We start from the raw sequence: 15,192 nt of genomic DNA, 5'->3' as shown, positions 1-15,192 counted from the left end.
ATACAGGCCTGGCAGAGCATCACCAGAGAAGACACCCAGCAACTGGTAATGTCCATGATTCGCAGACTTCAAGCAGTCATTGCATGCAAAGGATATGCAACAAAATCATAAACATGACTACTTTCATTTACATGACATTGCTGTGTCCCAAACATTATGGTGTCCTGAAATGGGGGGGACTATGTATAAACACTGCTGTAATTTCTACATGGTGAAACCAAAATGTATAAAAAATGGCCTTTATTAAAATCTGACAATGTGCATTTTAACATGTGATTTTTTTCTATTACAAATCTCAAATTGTGGAGTAGAGGCAAATACTGTAAATAAATAATGGATCTTTATCCCAAACATTATGGAGGGCACTGTATATTCTATTTATATGAGAATTTCTTACGTCTGCTGGAAGGTTAGCCATCTGTCATATAATCTCAGGTTTCTCTGTCCACAGATACTGCTCAATCTGCTCATTATTTCCAACATTCTCCTTTTGGTAGAAACAAAGAACTGGTGATGCCAAAGATAGACACAAAGTGTTTGAATAACTCAGCAGGTCATGCAGCATCTCTGGAGAACTTATGAACTTTAGTCTGAAGAAGGTTCCCAACCCGGAACGTCGCCCATCCTTTTTATCCAGAGATGCTGCCTGATCCGCTGAGTTATTCCAGCACTTTGTGTCTATCTTTGAGATTACCCTATTGGTTGCAGTTTCATCTCTGACCTACATTTCAGTGCATAACCATGTCTCTTTGTATTTTCTCTTGTCGAGTCTTTGCACTATTTTCTGATTTTATTTTGGTATGATGAAAGAATGGGTCGAGTGGGTTTGTATTCACTGTAATTTAGAAGAATGAGAGGGGATCTTATAGAAACATATAAAATTCTTAAAGGAATGGACAGGCTAGATGCAGGAAAAATGTTCCTGATGAAGGGGGAGTCTAGAACCAGTTTAAGAATAAGGGGTAGGCCATTTTGGACTGAGATGAGGAAAAACTTTTTCACCCAGAGAGTTGTGAATCTGTGGAATTCTCTGCCACAGAAGGTAGTGAAGGCCAATTCATTGGACATTTTCAAGAGAGAGTTAGATTTAGCTGTTAGAGCCATGATCATATTGAATGGCGGTGCTGGCTCGAACGGCCGAATGGCCTACTCCTGCACCTTTCAATATATTTTTTTCCCTATGTTTCTATTTTCCAGAAAAGCAACAATTTTTTTTTCCTCAAACCATTTGTTATACGAGAATTTTGCCCGAGCTGTTTGTGACACATAGAGTTGTGGCCATAGCGCTATGTTTAAAGCCCATAGCGCTGTGGCTGGTAGCGCTATATTTAGAACCCATAGAGCTGCAGCCGACAGCTCTTTGTTTAAATCTCTCTTGCCAATAAATCTGATGTGTTCATGTACGAGAGGGGTTCACCGACGGTCTGAGTCGCGATCAGCGCTGCGGACGGAGGCAGAGAGAGAGGGAGGTGTCAAACGGACACGCGCATACCAAGACAAGTACTGTTTTTGTTCTCTCTTGCCAATAAAACTGATTTGTAACTAAACAGGCAGGTGAGCCTTTTTCTGTTATACTAGTCTGATACTAGTCTTGAAATGTTCCCTTGTAACATTTGGCGTAGTTGGCAGGATCTGAAGAATAGAATAGAAAATGTTTGGTAAAAAAGAAATATCAAACGAGATGCCGCTGGTGCAGGCCAAGTACCCCCGCAACAAGCTGCTGCCCTCGGTGTATGGGGGCCTGCAATAGGCCGTGCTGCAGGTGGGTCCAATGACCTTGAGTCTTCAAGCTCCTCTAATGCTTTTATCGGGTCACGAGGGAGAAGTTTATTGTTGCAAATTTCACCAGAATGGATCAACACTGACACCTGCAGGATTTGATCGACTACTATTGTTTTGGAATTTGTATGGCGACTGCGATAATTATGCTACATTGAAAGGAGCACTGATGGAATTGCATTCTAACATGGGTGGCAGCATGCTTTTTCCAGCATCAACAGACAAAACTAGCAGTGTAGGACAGTGAAACTGGTGAAAGAATCAAGAGACTTAAAGGTCACACATCCTTTGTGAATTCAGGTATCAAGCCCGAAATGGACCACAGTTGGTCTATACAGGAAGCAACGACGAAACAGTGAAGCTATGGGACATTCGGAAGAAGGCTGCAATCCATACGTTTCAAAACACGCACCAAGTACTGGCAGCAACCTTTAATGACACAAGCGATCAGATTGTCTCTGGTGGTATTGATGACGACATTAAGGTTTGGGACCTCCGACAACACAAGTTAATTTATACCATGTGTGGTCGTACAGACTCAGTGACTGGTTTGACCCTGAGTGGGGTAAAAAAGAACATCAACAACCTCACTGACCATGTCCAGGAAGCCGGGAGGATGCTGGCCTTTTGGGATGTTTGGAGGCTGGTGGACAACAGTGGTGCACTGGGGACTGACCATTGGGACAATCTTGTTGGCTATAATATTACGACGTTGTATGTGTGGATTGGCATCACGACCGCTGGACTTTACTACAGACTGTGAGCCGGATGTAATGAGATAACGCCTGCGGGCCGGATGTAACGGTAACCAGACTGTTTGAGGGGTGGAATGTTATATGAGAATTTTGCCCGAACAGTCTGTGACCCATCGCGCTATGCTTAAAGCCCATAGCGCTGTAGCCGGTAGCGCTACATTTAGACCTCATAGCACTGTAGCTGGTAGTGCTATATTTAAAACCCATAGCAGTGCAGCCGACAGCGCTTTGTTTAAATCCCCACTCACTATGCCGACCACACTCTGTTTAAACCTTTGAGCGCCAAACCGGCAACGCCGTGTGTATTACCTTTACGCGCCAAGTCTGTAGCACAGTGTGTATTGATTTGGGAACCAAGTCTGTAGTGCTGTGTATTGCTTTAACCGTCAGTCTGCGGCTGATAGCCTTTGTTCCCAAAGGAGGGGGGGAGCTCGCTCGGATGCAGTCCCTGCCATTGTTATAGTTTGAATTTGGGAGCAGCGCTATTGGGCAGGACTTACCGGTGGTTATTTCAACGGCTGATTTCTTACCTGTATAAAGGCAGGTGCCAGTAAGCCATAAGTTAGTTTATGTATGAGAGGGGTTCACCGATGGGCTGACTCGCGATCAGCACCGCGGACGGAGGCAGAGAGGGAGAGAGAGAGAGAGAGAGAGAGAGAGAGACGTGTGCTGCTGTAAACCGGACCCAGCATATACCAAGACAAGTATTCTTTTAGTTCTCTCTTTTGCCAATAAATCTGATGTGTTCATGTACGAGAGGGGTTCACCGATGGGCTGAGTCGCGATCAGCGCCACGGACGAGGCAGAGAGGGAGGTATGCTTCTGTAAAACGGACCCCGCGCATACCAAGTATTGTTTTTGTTCTCTCTTGCCAATAAAACTGATTTGTAACTAAACAGATGAGTGAGCCTTTTTCTGTTCTACTAGTCAGATCGTTGAACCTGTTCCCATGTAACACCACTGCACCTGATAGGCATGCAATTACTGTATGTTTACAGATAACACGACAAATTGTGATGTGCATTGTCTTGAGCTTGGGAACAGGATTATACTGAAATCAAGTCATAATCATAACATAACATACAATCCTGTTAACATTTTAATGTCTAAGGATGCGTTGCAGAATGTTTACGTACCTGGTGAGTGAAGCTTGCTGGCAGGTATGACGAGTCTTTTTGGTGATGAAATAATTGACTTTGGAATATCACAGTCTTTTTGGACCTCCTTCTTCATTGCTGCTTTAGGAGTTTAACAATTAGGACATAGAACAATACAGTAGTACAATACTGTTATATATTCACCTAGAAATGTAGGGAATGGAGGGATATGGATCACGAGGAGATTAGTTTAATTGTCATCATGTTTGGTATGGAACATTGTTTGCTGTACAGTTCTAGGTTTCAGTATAGCATAAGAATGGGCCCTTCAACCCACAATGTCTGTGCCGAACAGAGTGCCACTTTAAACTGTGTGTGATCCATATCCCTTCATTCCCTGCATACCCGTGTGCTTATTCAAAATCCTGTTACGTTCTACTCTTGTATCTGGCTCCAACACCCTGCACATTTCCTTTAAACTTGCCCATCTTACTTTAAAGCTACACCCTCTTGTTTTTGATATTTCCACCATGGAAAAGATTCTAACTATCTACCCTATCCATGCCTCTCATAATTTTAAATCCTTCTAACTTCCTCCAACCTCCGAAGTTCCAGAGAAAAACAATTCAAGTTTGTCCAACCTCTCTTTATACTCTAGCTAATACCCTCTAACCATGCAGCATTCTGCAAAATCTCTTCTGCACTCTCTCCAACATCTCCAATCCTTCGTGTAATGGGGCGATCAGAACCATACACAATACTCCAAATGTGGCCTACTCAATGCCCGATAAAGCTTCAACATGACTTCCTGACTCGTATACTCTATTTGTTAAATTTTTTTACACAGGATACTTTAATAACTCGAAAATCAAGTATAAACCTCTTGTTGGAACTGCCTACAAAAGCAGTTAAAAATAACTTAAGAAAATGTATAGACCAGCAAGATAATAACCTATTCAGGATAAATATTTTGTTCATTTAAAGTGATATACAACATTATACACATTATAAAAATTCTTGGCAATGTTTTCAACAATATCAAAAATCTAAGTTCCACTGTAACATTAAAATTATTTAAAAAGATAAATTATATGGGAATCTTTAGACTATTGTTAGATTTTCCAAAAACAACCCCTTTTGTTACCACAAACGACATGATTTTGCATTAGTAACTTAAACTTCTGGTCTGTGGGGAGAGAGATAAATTATAGTACATTTCTGTATTTTAGGACAATTATGATCCATTTCAGATTATCAAATAGATTTTGTTATCATCGTAGTCTATTCCCAAATTGTGTGTTCCATAACTGCACAGCTCTTTAGTTGGCTAGACTCAAAATACAAAGCAAGTAATTTAGTTTCAGTAATGGCCCCGTGATGTAAACTCTAGTGACTATGGAAGGCACTCAACACTTAGGATTCATAAATATTATTAAAAATACAAACTTTTATATATAAAATATTTATAAGATATTTATAAAAACTAGTTCATAGATTTAGTTCAATTGTGCATTCATGATGTTTTTGTCATACAATGCAGAAATCAGTGCTTTGGCCTACCTTTTCACACCAACCAGCAAGTACCAGTTCTACATGAATCCTACTTACTACTTATATAGCATTTAATACGGAGGCAATTCAAGTGCTCGTCCAGTTATTTCTGAAATGTTGTGAGATTACTTGCCTCTAGCACCCACCAGGCAGTGCATTTCAGATTCCAACCACCCACTGGGTGCACCAGAAGCAACCCACTTACCCCTTACCCAATACCCCTGTCCTTCAGTTTTAGATATCCCTGTTCTGGAGAAACCTTCCTTTTGTTTACCCCATCACTGCTCCTTATAATTTTGTATATATCTATAAGACCGGTCCCACCTCATACCCCCTCAGCTCCAAAGAAAACAAACTTAGCCTATTCAAACTTTCTTCATAGCTGAAACGCTACACCATGGGCTAATTTGTGGTGAATCTCCTTTGCATTCTATTCAGTGCAATCTTATAGCATGACAAGCAGAACTGTACACCATACTCCAGCTGTGCCCAACCAATGTTTTATAAAGTTATACCTTAACCATCCTGTTATGCTATTGCTAGGCCACAATTAATGAGCCACAATTCATATCCAATGTGCCGCCTTCATCATCGTTTCTACCTGTGCTGCCATCCTTGGATTTGCAAAATCAAAAGTCTACCATTCATGCATTGTTTTATTCCTTTTAAATAAATCAAAGCAGATATTGTGATCTAAGCGTTGATGATGGCAGTAAATGGGTAAATACAAATATCTAAAATGGGGGAGTTGTCAGTAAGGGCAGAGTTAGACACTGATTTTAGGCATTGGTGTTTGAAATGGCATACAAAATGCCATGTTGGAAATCAGATGGATAAACCTAGGGCAATACTAGCTCAGGCAACAATCCTGTCATCCAGAGTAACCCGCTGAGTTACTCCGCATTTTGTGTTTACCTTCCATTTGCTACACTTAATTCCCAGATTTGATTGCATTCTCCATTAGGAGGGACAAGTTTAAATTTGAATGGTGAGAATGTTAGCTTCTGCAGAAGATGCCAATGGTTTATTTTTTAAGTAGACAATCTTGTAGGTCTGGCTTCAGAATACAGTGTTGGCTGGAGGATCAGAGAGATCAATTCCAATCTTAATGGCTATTTGAATTTGTTTGATCTAAGTTGTCAGGTCTAAGGGTATGGTCATTTAAAACTGAGTGTAGGAATTTCTCCTTACAGAGGATGTGAATCTCTGGTATTCTCTAACCCAGACATACAGTATGTGGAGGCTAGATCATTGGAGGTATTTAGAAAGGAAGTAGAAATCTTTTGAAAGATTGAAGAATTGAGGACTATGGGGAAGTGGCACAGAAGAGGAGTTGAGGAATGGGGCAGCCGTGATCACAATGGGGCAGGCCTCGTAGCATCTCCTGCCCCATGCGCTGAGGATTAGAGCATGGTGGAAAGGTGTGTGGCTGATAAAAAATATAGTTGTTCTGGGAATGTATAATGATGGCTGCGCCCAGACAACCTTTTCCAATTTCCCTTGCAATTATCTGTTCAGTGCGCTCCACAGGGAATGATGTAACTTAATCTGTGTCTGACACTGAAATCACATCAGACGCACAAGGGTGAACATTCCAGGATATGCTCTATCGATTTTCTATAGCAACACAAAACACCCACATAAATGTTTTTTATCCCACTTCACTTTAGGAAAGTAAATTTTCAATTTCATAGTCCTGAGAAAAAAATCTACTTTGTGATTAAATTCCTTGGCCTTTTTCTGTTAATTACTGTTTTTCTGTTAATTACCATCAACAGTGAAATCAGTGTCAGGGGGCATAATATCAATATATTCAGTCTGGTTTATTTGCGTTTCTATTTAATGTGTCTATTTTGTCCGTGGCATTTTGATGTCTTGTATATAGGAAATAATTTATAAAAATATTTTCAATTATCTCAATCTCAAATGTGAATGGCAGTGCCCAGGGGAGCTTTATTGAACAGCAAGGGCTTGGGGTACACGATCATAGTTCCCTTAAATCGGCAACATAGGGAGATCAAGTGGTGAAGAAGGTATATAGAATACTTGTCTTCATTGGCCAAGGCATTGAATATAGGAACTGGGACATCATAGAGTCACAGAGTGATACAGTGTGGAAACAGGCCCTTCAGCCCAACTTGGCAACACCGGCCAACATGTCCCAGCTACAATAGTCCCACTTGCCTGTGTTTGGTCCATATCCCTGCAAACCTGTCCTATCCATGTACCTGTCTAACTGTTTCTTAAATGTTGGGATAGTCCATGGCTCAACTACCTCGTCTGGCAGCTTGTTCCATACAGTCACCACCCTTTGCGTGAGCAAGTTACCCCTCAGATTCCTATTAAATTATTTTCCCTTCACCTTAAACTTATGTCCTCTGGTCCTTGATTCTCCTACTCTGGGCAAGAGACTGCCCGATCTATTCCTATCATGATTTCATACACCTCAAAAAGATCACCACTCATGTTACAGTTGAACAAATCATTGTACTTGGAGTACTATTTGCGGTTCTAGTTGCCTTGTTATAGTAAGCATGTGTTTAAGATAGAGGTAGAAAGGTTTGAGTAATAACAAGAGATTAGATCAGTTGAGACTGTTGGGTGACCTTATAAAACTAGATAGAAAAGAGTCAGTTTTCCATGAGTAAAGAAGTCTAAAATAAAGGGCATAGTTTAAGGTGAGATGGAAAAGATTTAAGGACCTGTACCACTTAGGCTATTTTTTCGGCGACTAGGCTGTCGCCACATGGTCGCCGGGGTGTCGCCTGTATGGTTTCTCACCGCTGGATTTTCAACATGTTGAAAATATTTCGGAGACAGTCAGCGACAGTGGGTTTGGCGCCAATGAGAGTAGCATGACTTCTCCTAACGTAGGTGCTGTCGTAGTTGTCGCCAGGTTAACGTAGTTTGTCGCCAGATTAATGTAGGTTATCGCCAGGTGACGTAGGTTGGTGCTGTCGTAGTTTTTGTTTGTTAAAGTAATGATTCTATTTACTCTCCTGCTGACTAGAGAATGCCAGTGGCAGGGCGATTCCTGCTTTAAACATCAGGAACTACACATAAAAATCTTGACTGTAAGACAGTCTGAATTGAAATTGACTGATGTTCATATTTTATTTAACTTGAGTATATGAAATAAATTTATGTCAAACAATTATTTACTACAAAAAATGTAATGTACTGTATTTTTTACAAAATGCATCCTTTTCTAATATAGCAGGCCCTATGAGGTTGAAATTCCCTTAGGCTCAACTTAGGCTTGAAATATTTGAGTACATCATTCATGCAGATAATTCAAGAGACTTTATACTAAGTGTGTGCTATTTTCTGCTGATACTCACTGCCTGCTGTGGTCGTTTTTGGTGCAGAGAGCAAACTCCACCGATTTGCTTGTGTACTTCCCAGAGTCTGCAGGCCAGCCTTCCCATTGGAAGCATCACTTACTGAAGCGGTTGCTTTTGAGTTAATTTTTTCTTCACTTCCACTGTGCGAATCTGCAAAAATTCCATGAATTGTTTGTCATAATTTCACAATAACTGAAAATGAAAGATAGCATTCAATCAAAATTCTAGTGGATTAATGATAAATTAATCAAGGGAAATGGGAAATACATTAACAAACAGAAGACGTACTCTTCATTTTGAAAAGCTAATTTACAATTAAAGCAATTCATGAAATTATGTTAAAATTCGCAATGTTTGTGCTTCTGGTGTTGACATTTGTGATTACATTTTCTGCCCAGCTGTGGGCTACTTACATATTCCTTTATAGAGTCTGTGCTTGCAAGATTTTTACTGTATCAATGATGAAATATATTGATCCAGCAACTTTATTTGCTGTGCATAAATGTTCAATGTAGTATTAAGCATGACTTCAGCTTCAAAATAAATGGGAATAAATACATTCACTTCCTGAAACCTTTACAATATAAGAACCCTATTAAAGAATCCTTAATAAATATTTTTTTCCATATTAAAGAACACAATCGATCATTCACAGCTCATGAAACAGCTGTACTTGGATCAAAGAATGTTAAACTACACTTCACTTTCTTGGATTTTGGAAAATGTTGCTTCAACTCTTCCCAAAATTCCAGAGCTCCTGCTCCTTCAACTCCCTTGTGGAACTCACTTGAGGCTATCTGCTGGAACAGTTGTTGATCTTGTTGCAAATCCGAGGAATGGACAAGCACCACATGCCTATGAGCTGCAACAGGGGCATGCTTATTAGTATCTACGCCAATTTGTGGGGAGTGCTGTGCTGTTGTGCCGTATGGAGCCAGGCACAAGGATAAAATAAACAAGAGCAGGAGTTGGCCATTCAATAACATCATGGCTAATCTTCCATCTCTACTCCAAATCCTTTAACATCCAGAAATTTGTCATCTCTGCTTTGAATGCAATCAAAGACAAAGCTGCGCTGTACTGTTCTATGTATTGTGAAGAAGTTGCTCTTAGATATGCAAATCCATGATGCTGGAATCAAACCCAAATTCTATACTTTGCAATTCATTGCAATTGCTTCAGTCAGAAGCAATGGCAATGGTAAAATAAAAAGGGCATGAATTTTGCAAGAAAGCATTGATGTTCACCTCTCATCTTTGAAGAATACTGCTCACAAAGATTTAGCATTCTCTGTGGTATGGATTTCACCTTTGAGGGAGATTTCTGGGGCATTTCAACATAGTCATCAAGCTAATTGAGCAGCCTATTATGCTAAATGCAAATAAGGAAGTACATGCATTGTAGATTAGTTTATGCATGACAACCAATCATAGTAGACTAGCATCACTAACCCCACCCTACTGTACCATTTATATTAACACCCACTTCCTGTACTGCTCAGTCTTGGAAGCGGTTATGATGCTCTGACAACTAACAACCTGCTGTACCGCTATAGTTTGAATGCTGATTAAAGATGATCTAGGATCTTAGATTGTATGACTCAGATTTTTACATGGTGTCAGAAGTGGAATTCGAACCCACGCCTCCAATCGGAGACCAGATTGTATGACTCAGTTGTTTACATGCATTATTTAAAAATTGATGATAGACACGTTATACAACTCAAAGTAAAAAAATGTAAAATACAGAAGGTATAAGCACAAAAAAAAGACAATCTTTTAAACAAAAAGAGTGCTGGAGGAACACGGCAGGCCAGGCAGCATTTGTGAAGAGATCTGAAACATCATCTGTGTAATCCCTCAATTGATGCTGCCTGACCCAGAGTACCTCCAGCATTTTGCTTTTTGTTTAAGATTCCAGCAAGAGCAGTTTCTTTCATTTCCAACAACCTTTTAAAATAAAGCAATATCGTCTCATACAATTATGAAATTTTTAAATGTTCTTTAAACAATTTTTCATGTACGATATTTAGTTTTATAAAGCCAAAGTAGTTCTTAAACTGTCAACTACGGCTCCATATATCATCAAAAACATACGCTTCTTGCACCAAATTGTATAATTTTCAGATTTTCGGCAGTGAAACTCGCTCATAAATTGTCAAAATATCTTACACCGCTGAGTATATTTAAGAGGTGGACAGATTTTGGGGCACAAAAGGGATCAAGGGATACAGGAAGAGAGTGGGAATATAGTGTTAAGCAGCAGCCATAATCATATTGAAGGGCAAAATAGGCTCAAAGAGCCAAATTATTTATGCTCCTATTTTTTATGACTGTCGCACAAGAACAGGTGCGAAAACAGCTCACAAGTGGAGGACCAAAGAAGCAACATTTAGATTTCCCCGTTTGATTGATCATGTGCATCCTCCAGAAATTGCTATCAAGTTTCTCCATTTAAACAGCAAATGATGCAAGCACCAATATTAATATTAATTCTCTTTAAATTTCAGTTCAGTGTTTACTTATCCTCATATTATAGAGAATGCTTTAAACTTTTTTTTTGGCTGATTTGTTTCCTGGGCTTCTAAGCTAAAACAGTCCTCCTGCTACCAATAACTGCGCTTTCTAATTTATTAATTTTTATAGTGTCCTAGCTGCCAGCTGAGAGACTTCAAGAGGTGTTTTTCCCGACTTTTGGGTACTTCACATCTTCTTGAATCAATTACATCAGCATTTGGTATCGTTTAGTTTAGTCTAGAAATACAGCTTGGAAACAGGCCCTTCAGCTCATTGAGTCTGTGTCGGCCGGCGATCATCACATACACTAGCACTATGCTACACACTAGGGACAATTTACAATATTTACTGAAATCCCTTGATTCCATTAGCCCTAAGAGCTGTATCTAACTCTCTCTTGAAAACATCCAGTGAACTGGCATCAACTGCCTTCTGTGGCAGGGAATTCCACAGGTTCACGACTCTCTGGGTGAAAAGGTTTTTCCTCATCTCAGTCCTAAATGGCCTACCCCTTATTCTTAAACTGTAACTCCTGGTTCCCCCAACATCGGGAACATTTTTCCTGCATCTAGCCTGCCCAATCCCTTAAGAATTTTATATGTTTCTATAAGATTCCCTCTCATCCTTCTAAATTCCAGTGAATATAAGCCCAGTCGACCATTCTTTCATCATATGTCAGTCCCGCCATTCCGGGAATTAACCTAGTGAATCTACGCAGCACTACCTCAATAGCAAGAATGTCCTTCCTCAAATTAGGAGACCAAAATTACACACAATACTCCAGGTGTGGTCTCACCAGGGCCCTATATAACTGCAGTAGGACCTCCTTGCTCCTATACACAAATCCTCTCGCTATGAAGGACAACATGCCATTTGGTTTCTTCACTGTCTGCTGTACCTGCATGGTTACTTTCAGTGACTGATGTACAAGGACATCCAGGTCTCATTGCACCTCCCATTCTCCTAATCTAACATCATTCAGATAATAATCTGCCTTCTTGTTCTTGCCACCAAAGTAGATAACCTGACATTTATCCACACTATACTGCAACTGCACACTCACCCAACCCATCCTACCCTGCAGCCTCATAACATCCTCCTCGTAGGTCACACTGCCACCCAGCTTTGTGCCATCCGCAAACTTGGAGATGTTACATTTAATTCCTTTGTCTAAATCATTAATGTATATTGTAAATAACTGGGTCCCACCACCGAGCCTTGCGGCACCCCACTAGTCACTGCCTGCCATTCATAAAAGGACACTTTAATTCCTACTCTTTGCTTCCTGTCTGCCAACCAGTGCTCAATCCGTGTCAATACCCTACCCCCAATACCATGTGCTCTAATTTTGCACACTAATCTCTTATGTGGGACCTTGTCAAAGGCTTTTTGAAAGTCCAGATGTACCACATCCATTGGCTCTCCCTTATGCATTCAACTTGTTACATACTCAAAAAATTCCAGACGTTCACTCAAGCATGATTTCCCCTTCCCCTTCACAGGGAGAATGTACAAACTCCGTACAGACAGCACCTGCAGTCAGGATAACACCTGGGTCTCTGGCAGTGTATGGCAGCAACTCTAACGCTTTACCATCCATGCCAAAATATGCTCACACAGATCACTTCTTCATTTGCACCCTGATAGTTCTTTCATGTTTCTTAATAGGCCTGTCCCACTTAGACGATTTTTCAGGCGACTGGAAAACCGGCGACTGGAACAGCGACTGTCAGAGTGGAACACACACACATCGCTTCCTTCACCAGCCCGTTATGCAGGCGGGAACAGGGCAAGCGGGGGGGTGCGCTGTCTGAGTGAAATTCATACGGTGCAAAGCCAATGTGATACAGGCACACACTGCGATGAACAGGAAAGTTGGCGCTGTAATTAAGACGGTGAAAGCACAGTGTATGGGAAGGGTCACGTAAGTCCTTTAAAAGAGGGGGGAGAAGGGGGAAGAAGGAGTGGAGGCAACTTTTAAGAAGCCAGAGATGCACGGCTTTTTACCGAACAGTTATCCTTGGTTCTGAAAACTACTCCTTATGGTTTTTTTTCCCAATGAGCCAATGAAATTCACTGGTCAGCACAGGCTACAACCTACGAGAACCTACGAGAACCTACGACCTCCTGGCGACCCACTTCCACTGCACCAACAGCACGAGAATTATTGCTATTCACCATGGCGGCTTCATTCTGGTCGCGGAAACTTTTTCAACATGTTGAAAAATTTGCGGTGACCATAATGAGGCCGTGACTAGTGTCCAGAATGCGGGAACTCCTCACAACCATGAAGGCGACTACCCAGCAACCATCCACGAACATGTGGCGACAGCATAGTCTCCTGCAGTCGCCTAAAAAGTCGCCTAAGTGGGACAGGCCCATAAAAAGCATTTCTAATTGTAGTTCACATACTGTAAGGGCACTATATGTACTTGTAAAGATCTTGGGTTTAGAATCAAACAAGCAAAAAGGCTGAGGATAATCCCTATTTATTGCCGGCAAATTGTTCAGAAACAAAGCAACATAAATTAAGAAAACTTTGAATGGATTTTATTCTTGCAGAGAAAAGGCTTGGAAAGAGCCATGTTTAGAAATGCAACATACAAAGTATCGAACAGATTTGCATCTTTAAAAAGGAGCTTGGATGGAATGGGAATAATATGGGTAACAAGTAACGCAAACATAAGAGAAAAGTGAGGCTGACTCTGAAATTCCACATGGTTGTTGATATAGAAATGACAATATGTAGAATTGCAACAACTTTGGAAGATTATAGGTAGGATATCTAGAATGCGATAAAAAGGAACTGCAGATGCTGGTTTATACTAAAGATAGACACAAAATGCTGGAGTAAATCAGTTGGTCAGGTAGCATCTCTGGAAAAAATGAAGGGTCTGAAGAAGGTCCAGTCCCAAAACGTCACTTAGCCATTTTCTTCAGAGAAGCAGCCGGACTCGCTGAGTTAGTCCAGAATTTTGTGTCTATCTTGAATGTGCTTACCAACATACTTACAAAATCTGACGTCTGTTTAGACATAGACATCCTTTTATGTTATTATTTTCTACACATGTGTTATTTTGTTCATTTTTAGTTTCCCCAGGATGTCTTGAATGCTGTCCTATTTATTCTTATGAAAATACTGATGCACTATCATCATTTAAGGCGTTTGCCATTTCCTTATTTTAATTTACACAGTCACTGTTACCTGTTTTGTGGGGTCACATTGTTCCATGACCTTTGATGAAATAAATGTGCAAAAAAAAGCAGGATAGAGATATTGAACCCCTCTCTAACATTGATCTAAACTGTCCCAAAGGTCAGTGTAAACTCAAAGAACAACCTCTCATCTTTCGATTCAGTATATTACTCCCTTCGGGACTCAATCTGAGTTTAACAATTTCAAATACAAAAATATTCCAACAATTTTGCTTTCTTTCAATCACCAGCAACCACAGGATTTTTATTTTGGAATTTCAAACAAGGATTAATTTACTCCCATTTATACTCCCTTTAGGAAAATATCTGAACATTTTAATTTCTGCTTGACCAACAAAATAATTTCAGTATTGCCTGTGTTTATGTGTCGGAAGGAACTGTAGATGCAGGTTTGCACACCAAAAAAAGACACAAAATGCTGGAGTAACTCAGCGGATCAGGCAGCATCTCTGTAGAAAATGAAGAGATGACATTTTGGGTCGAGACCCTTCTTCATACTCGAGTATTAATTTCTAGTCTTTGATAATTTCCACGTGATATTTCAAAATATATACATTTATTTCCAGATAGCTAAATTCAAATTAAGTCCAATAAATTGAGATATATCACATCCATTGAATTCCCAAATTCTTTATTTCCAGAAAGTTATAGTCATAGAGTTAAACAAGCTGGGATAAAGGCCCTTTGACTCAACTCGTCCAGGCCGACCAAGTTATTCAAATACTTGCCTATGCTTAAAACTGTCACACAGAATAATCACTGTTTTTCTTTATCCCTGACCATATAAGATATTAAAATAATTAAAAGTGTTTGTCAAAATTAGAATGTACTTCACATACATTCCTTAACACATCCAGCAAAGGCCTGAAATGTATATTCTAACCGCAATAATACAAATGCTAACATTTTATTAGAAATAATTTATGATGGAATA

The 15,192-nt window shown here is 40.1% G+C and overlaps 1 protein-coding gene and 1 pseudogene across 1 annotated transcript in view; one reads left to right on the top strand and one right to left on the bottom strand.

The window, feature by feature from the left end:
- Window positions 1-1,771: 1,771 nt before the first annotated feature.
- LOC116974717 lies at window positions 1,772-2,694 on the top strand (annotated as a pseudogene).
- A 750-nt stretch (window positions 2,695-3,444) lies between these two features.
- LOC116974418 overlaps window positions 3,445-15,192 on the bottom strand; it is a 271,724-nt gene continuing 259,976 nt past the window's right edge. The window contains exons 6-7 of the mRNA XM_033022844.1: window positions 8,524-8,676; window positions 3,445-3,772 (exon numbers count right to left, since the gene is read on the bottom strand). Of these exons, the coding sequence (XP_032878735.1) occupies window positions 3,663-3,772; window positions 8,524-8,676 (263 nt within the window). The 3' untranslated portion in view covers window positions 3,445-3,662. The remainder of the gene's footprint in view (window positions 3,773-8,523; window positions 8,677-15,192) is intronic.

This window comes from Amblyraja radiata, chromosome 6, assembly GCF_010909765.2.
Source record: "Amblyraja radiata isolate CabotCenter1 chromosome 6, sAmbRad1.1.pri, whole genome shotgun sequence".
Taxonomy (NCBI): domain Eukaryota; kingdom Metazoa; phylum Chordata; class Chondrichthyes; order Rajiformes; family Rajidae; genus Amblyraja; species Amblyraja radiata.
This window is presented reverse-complemented; position numbering and strand designations above follow the sequence as displayed.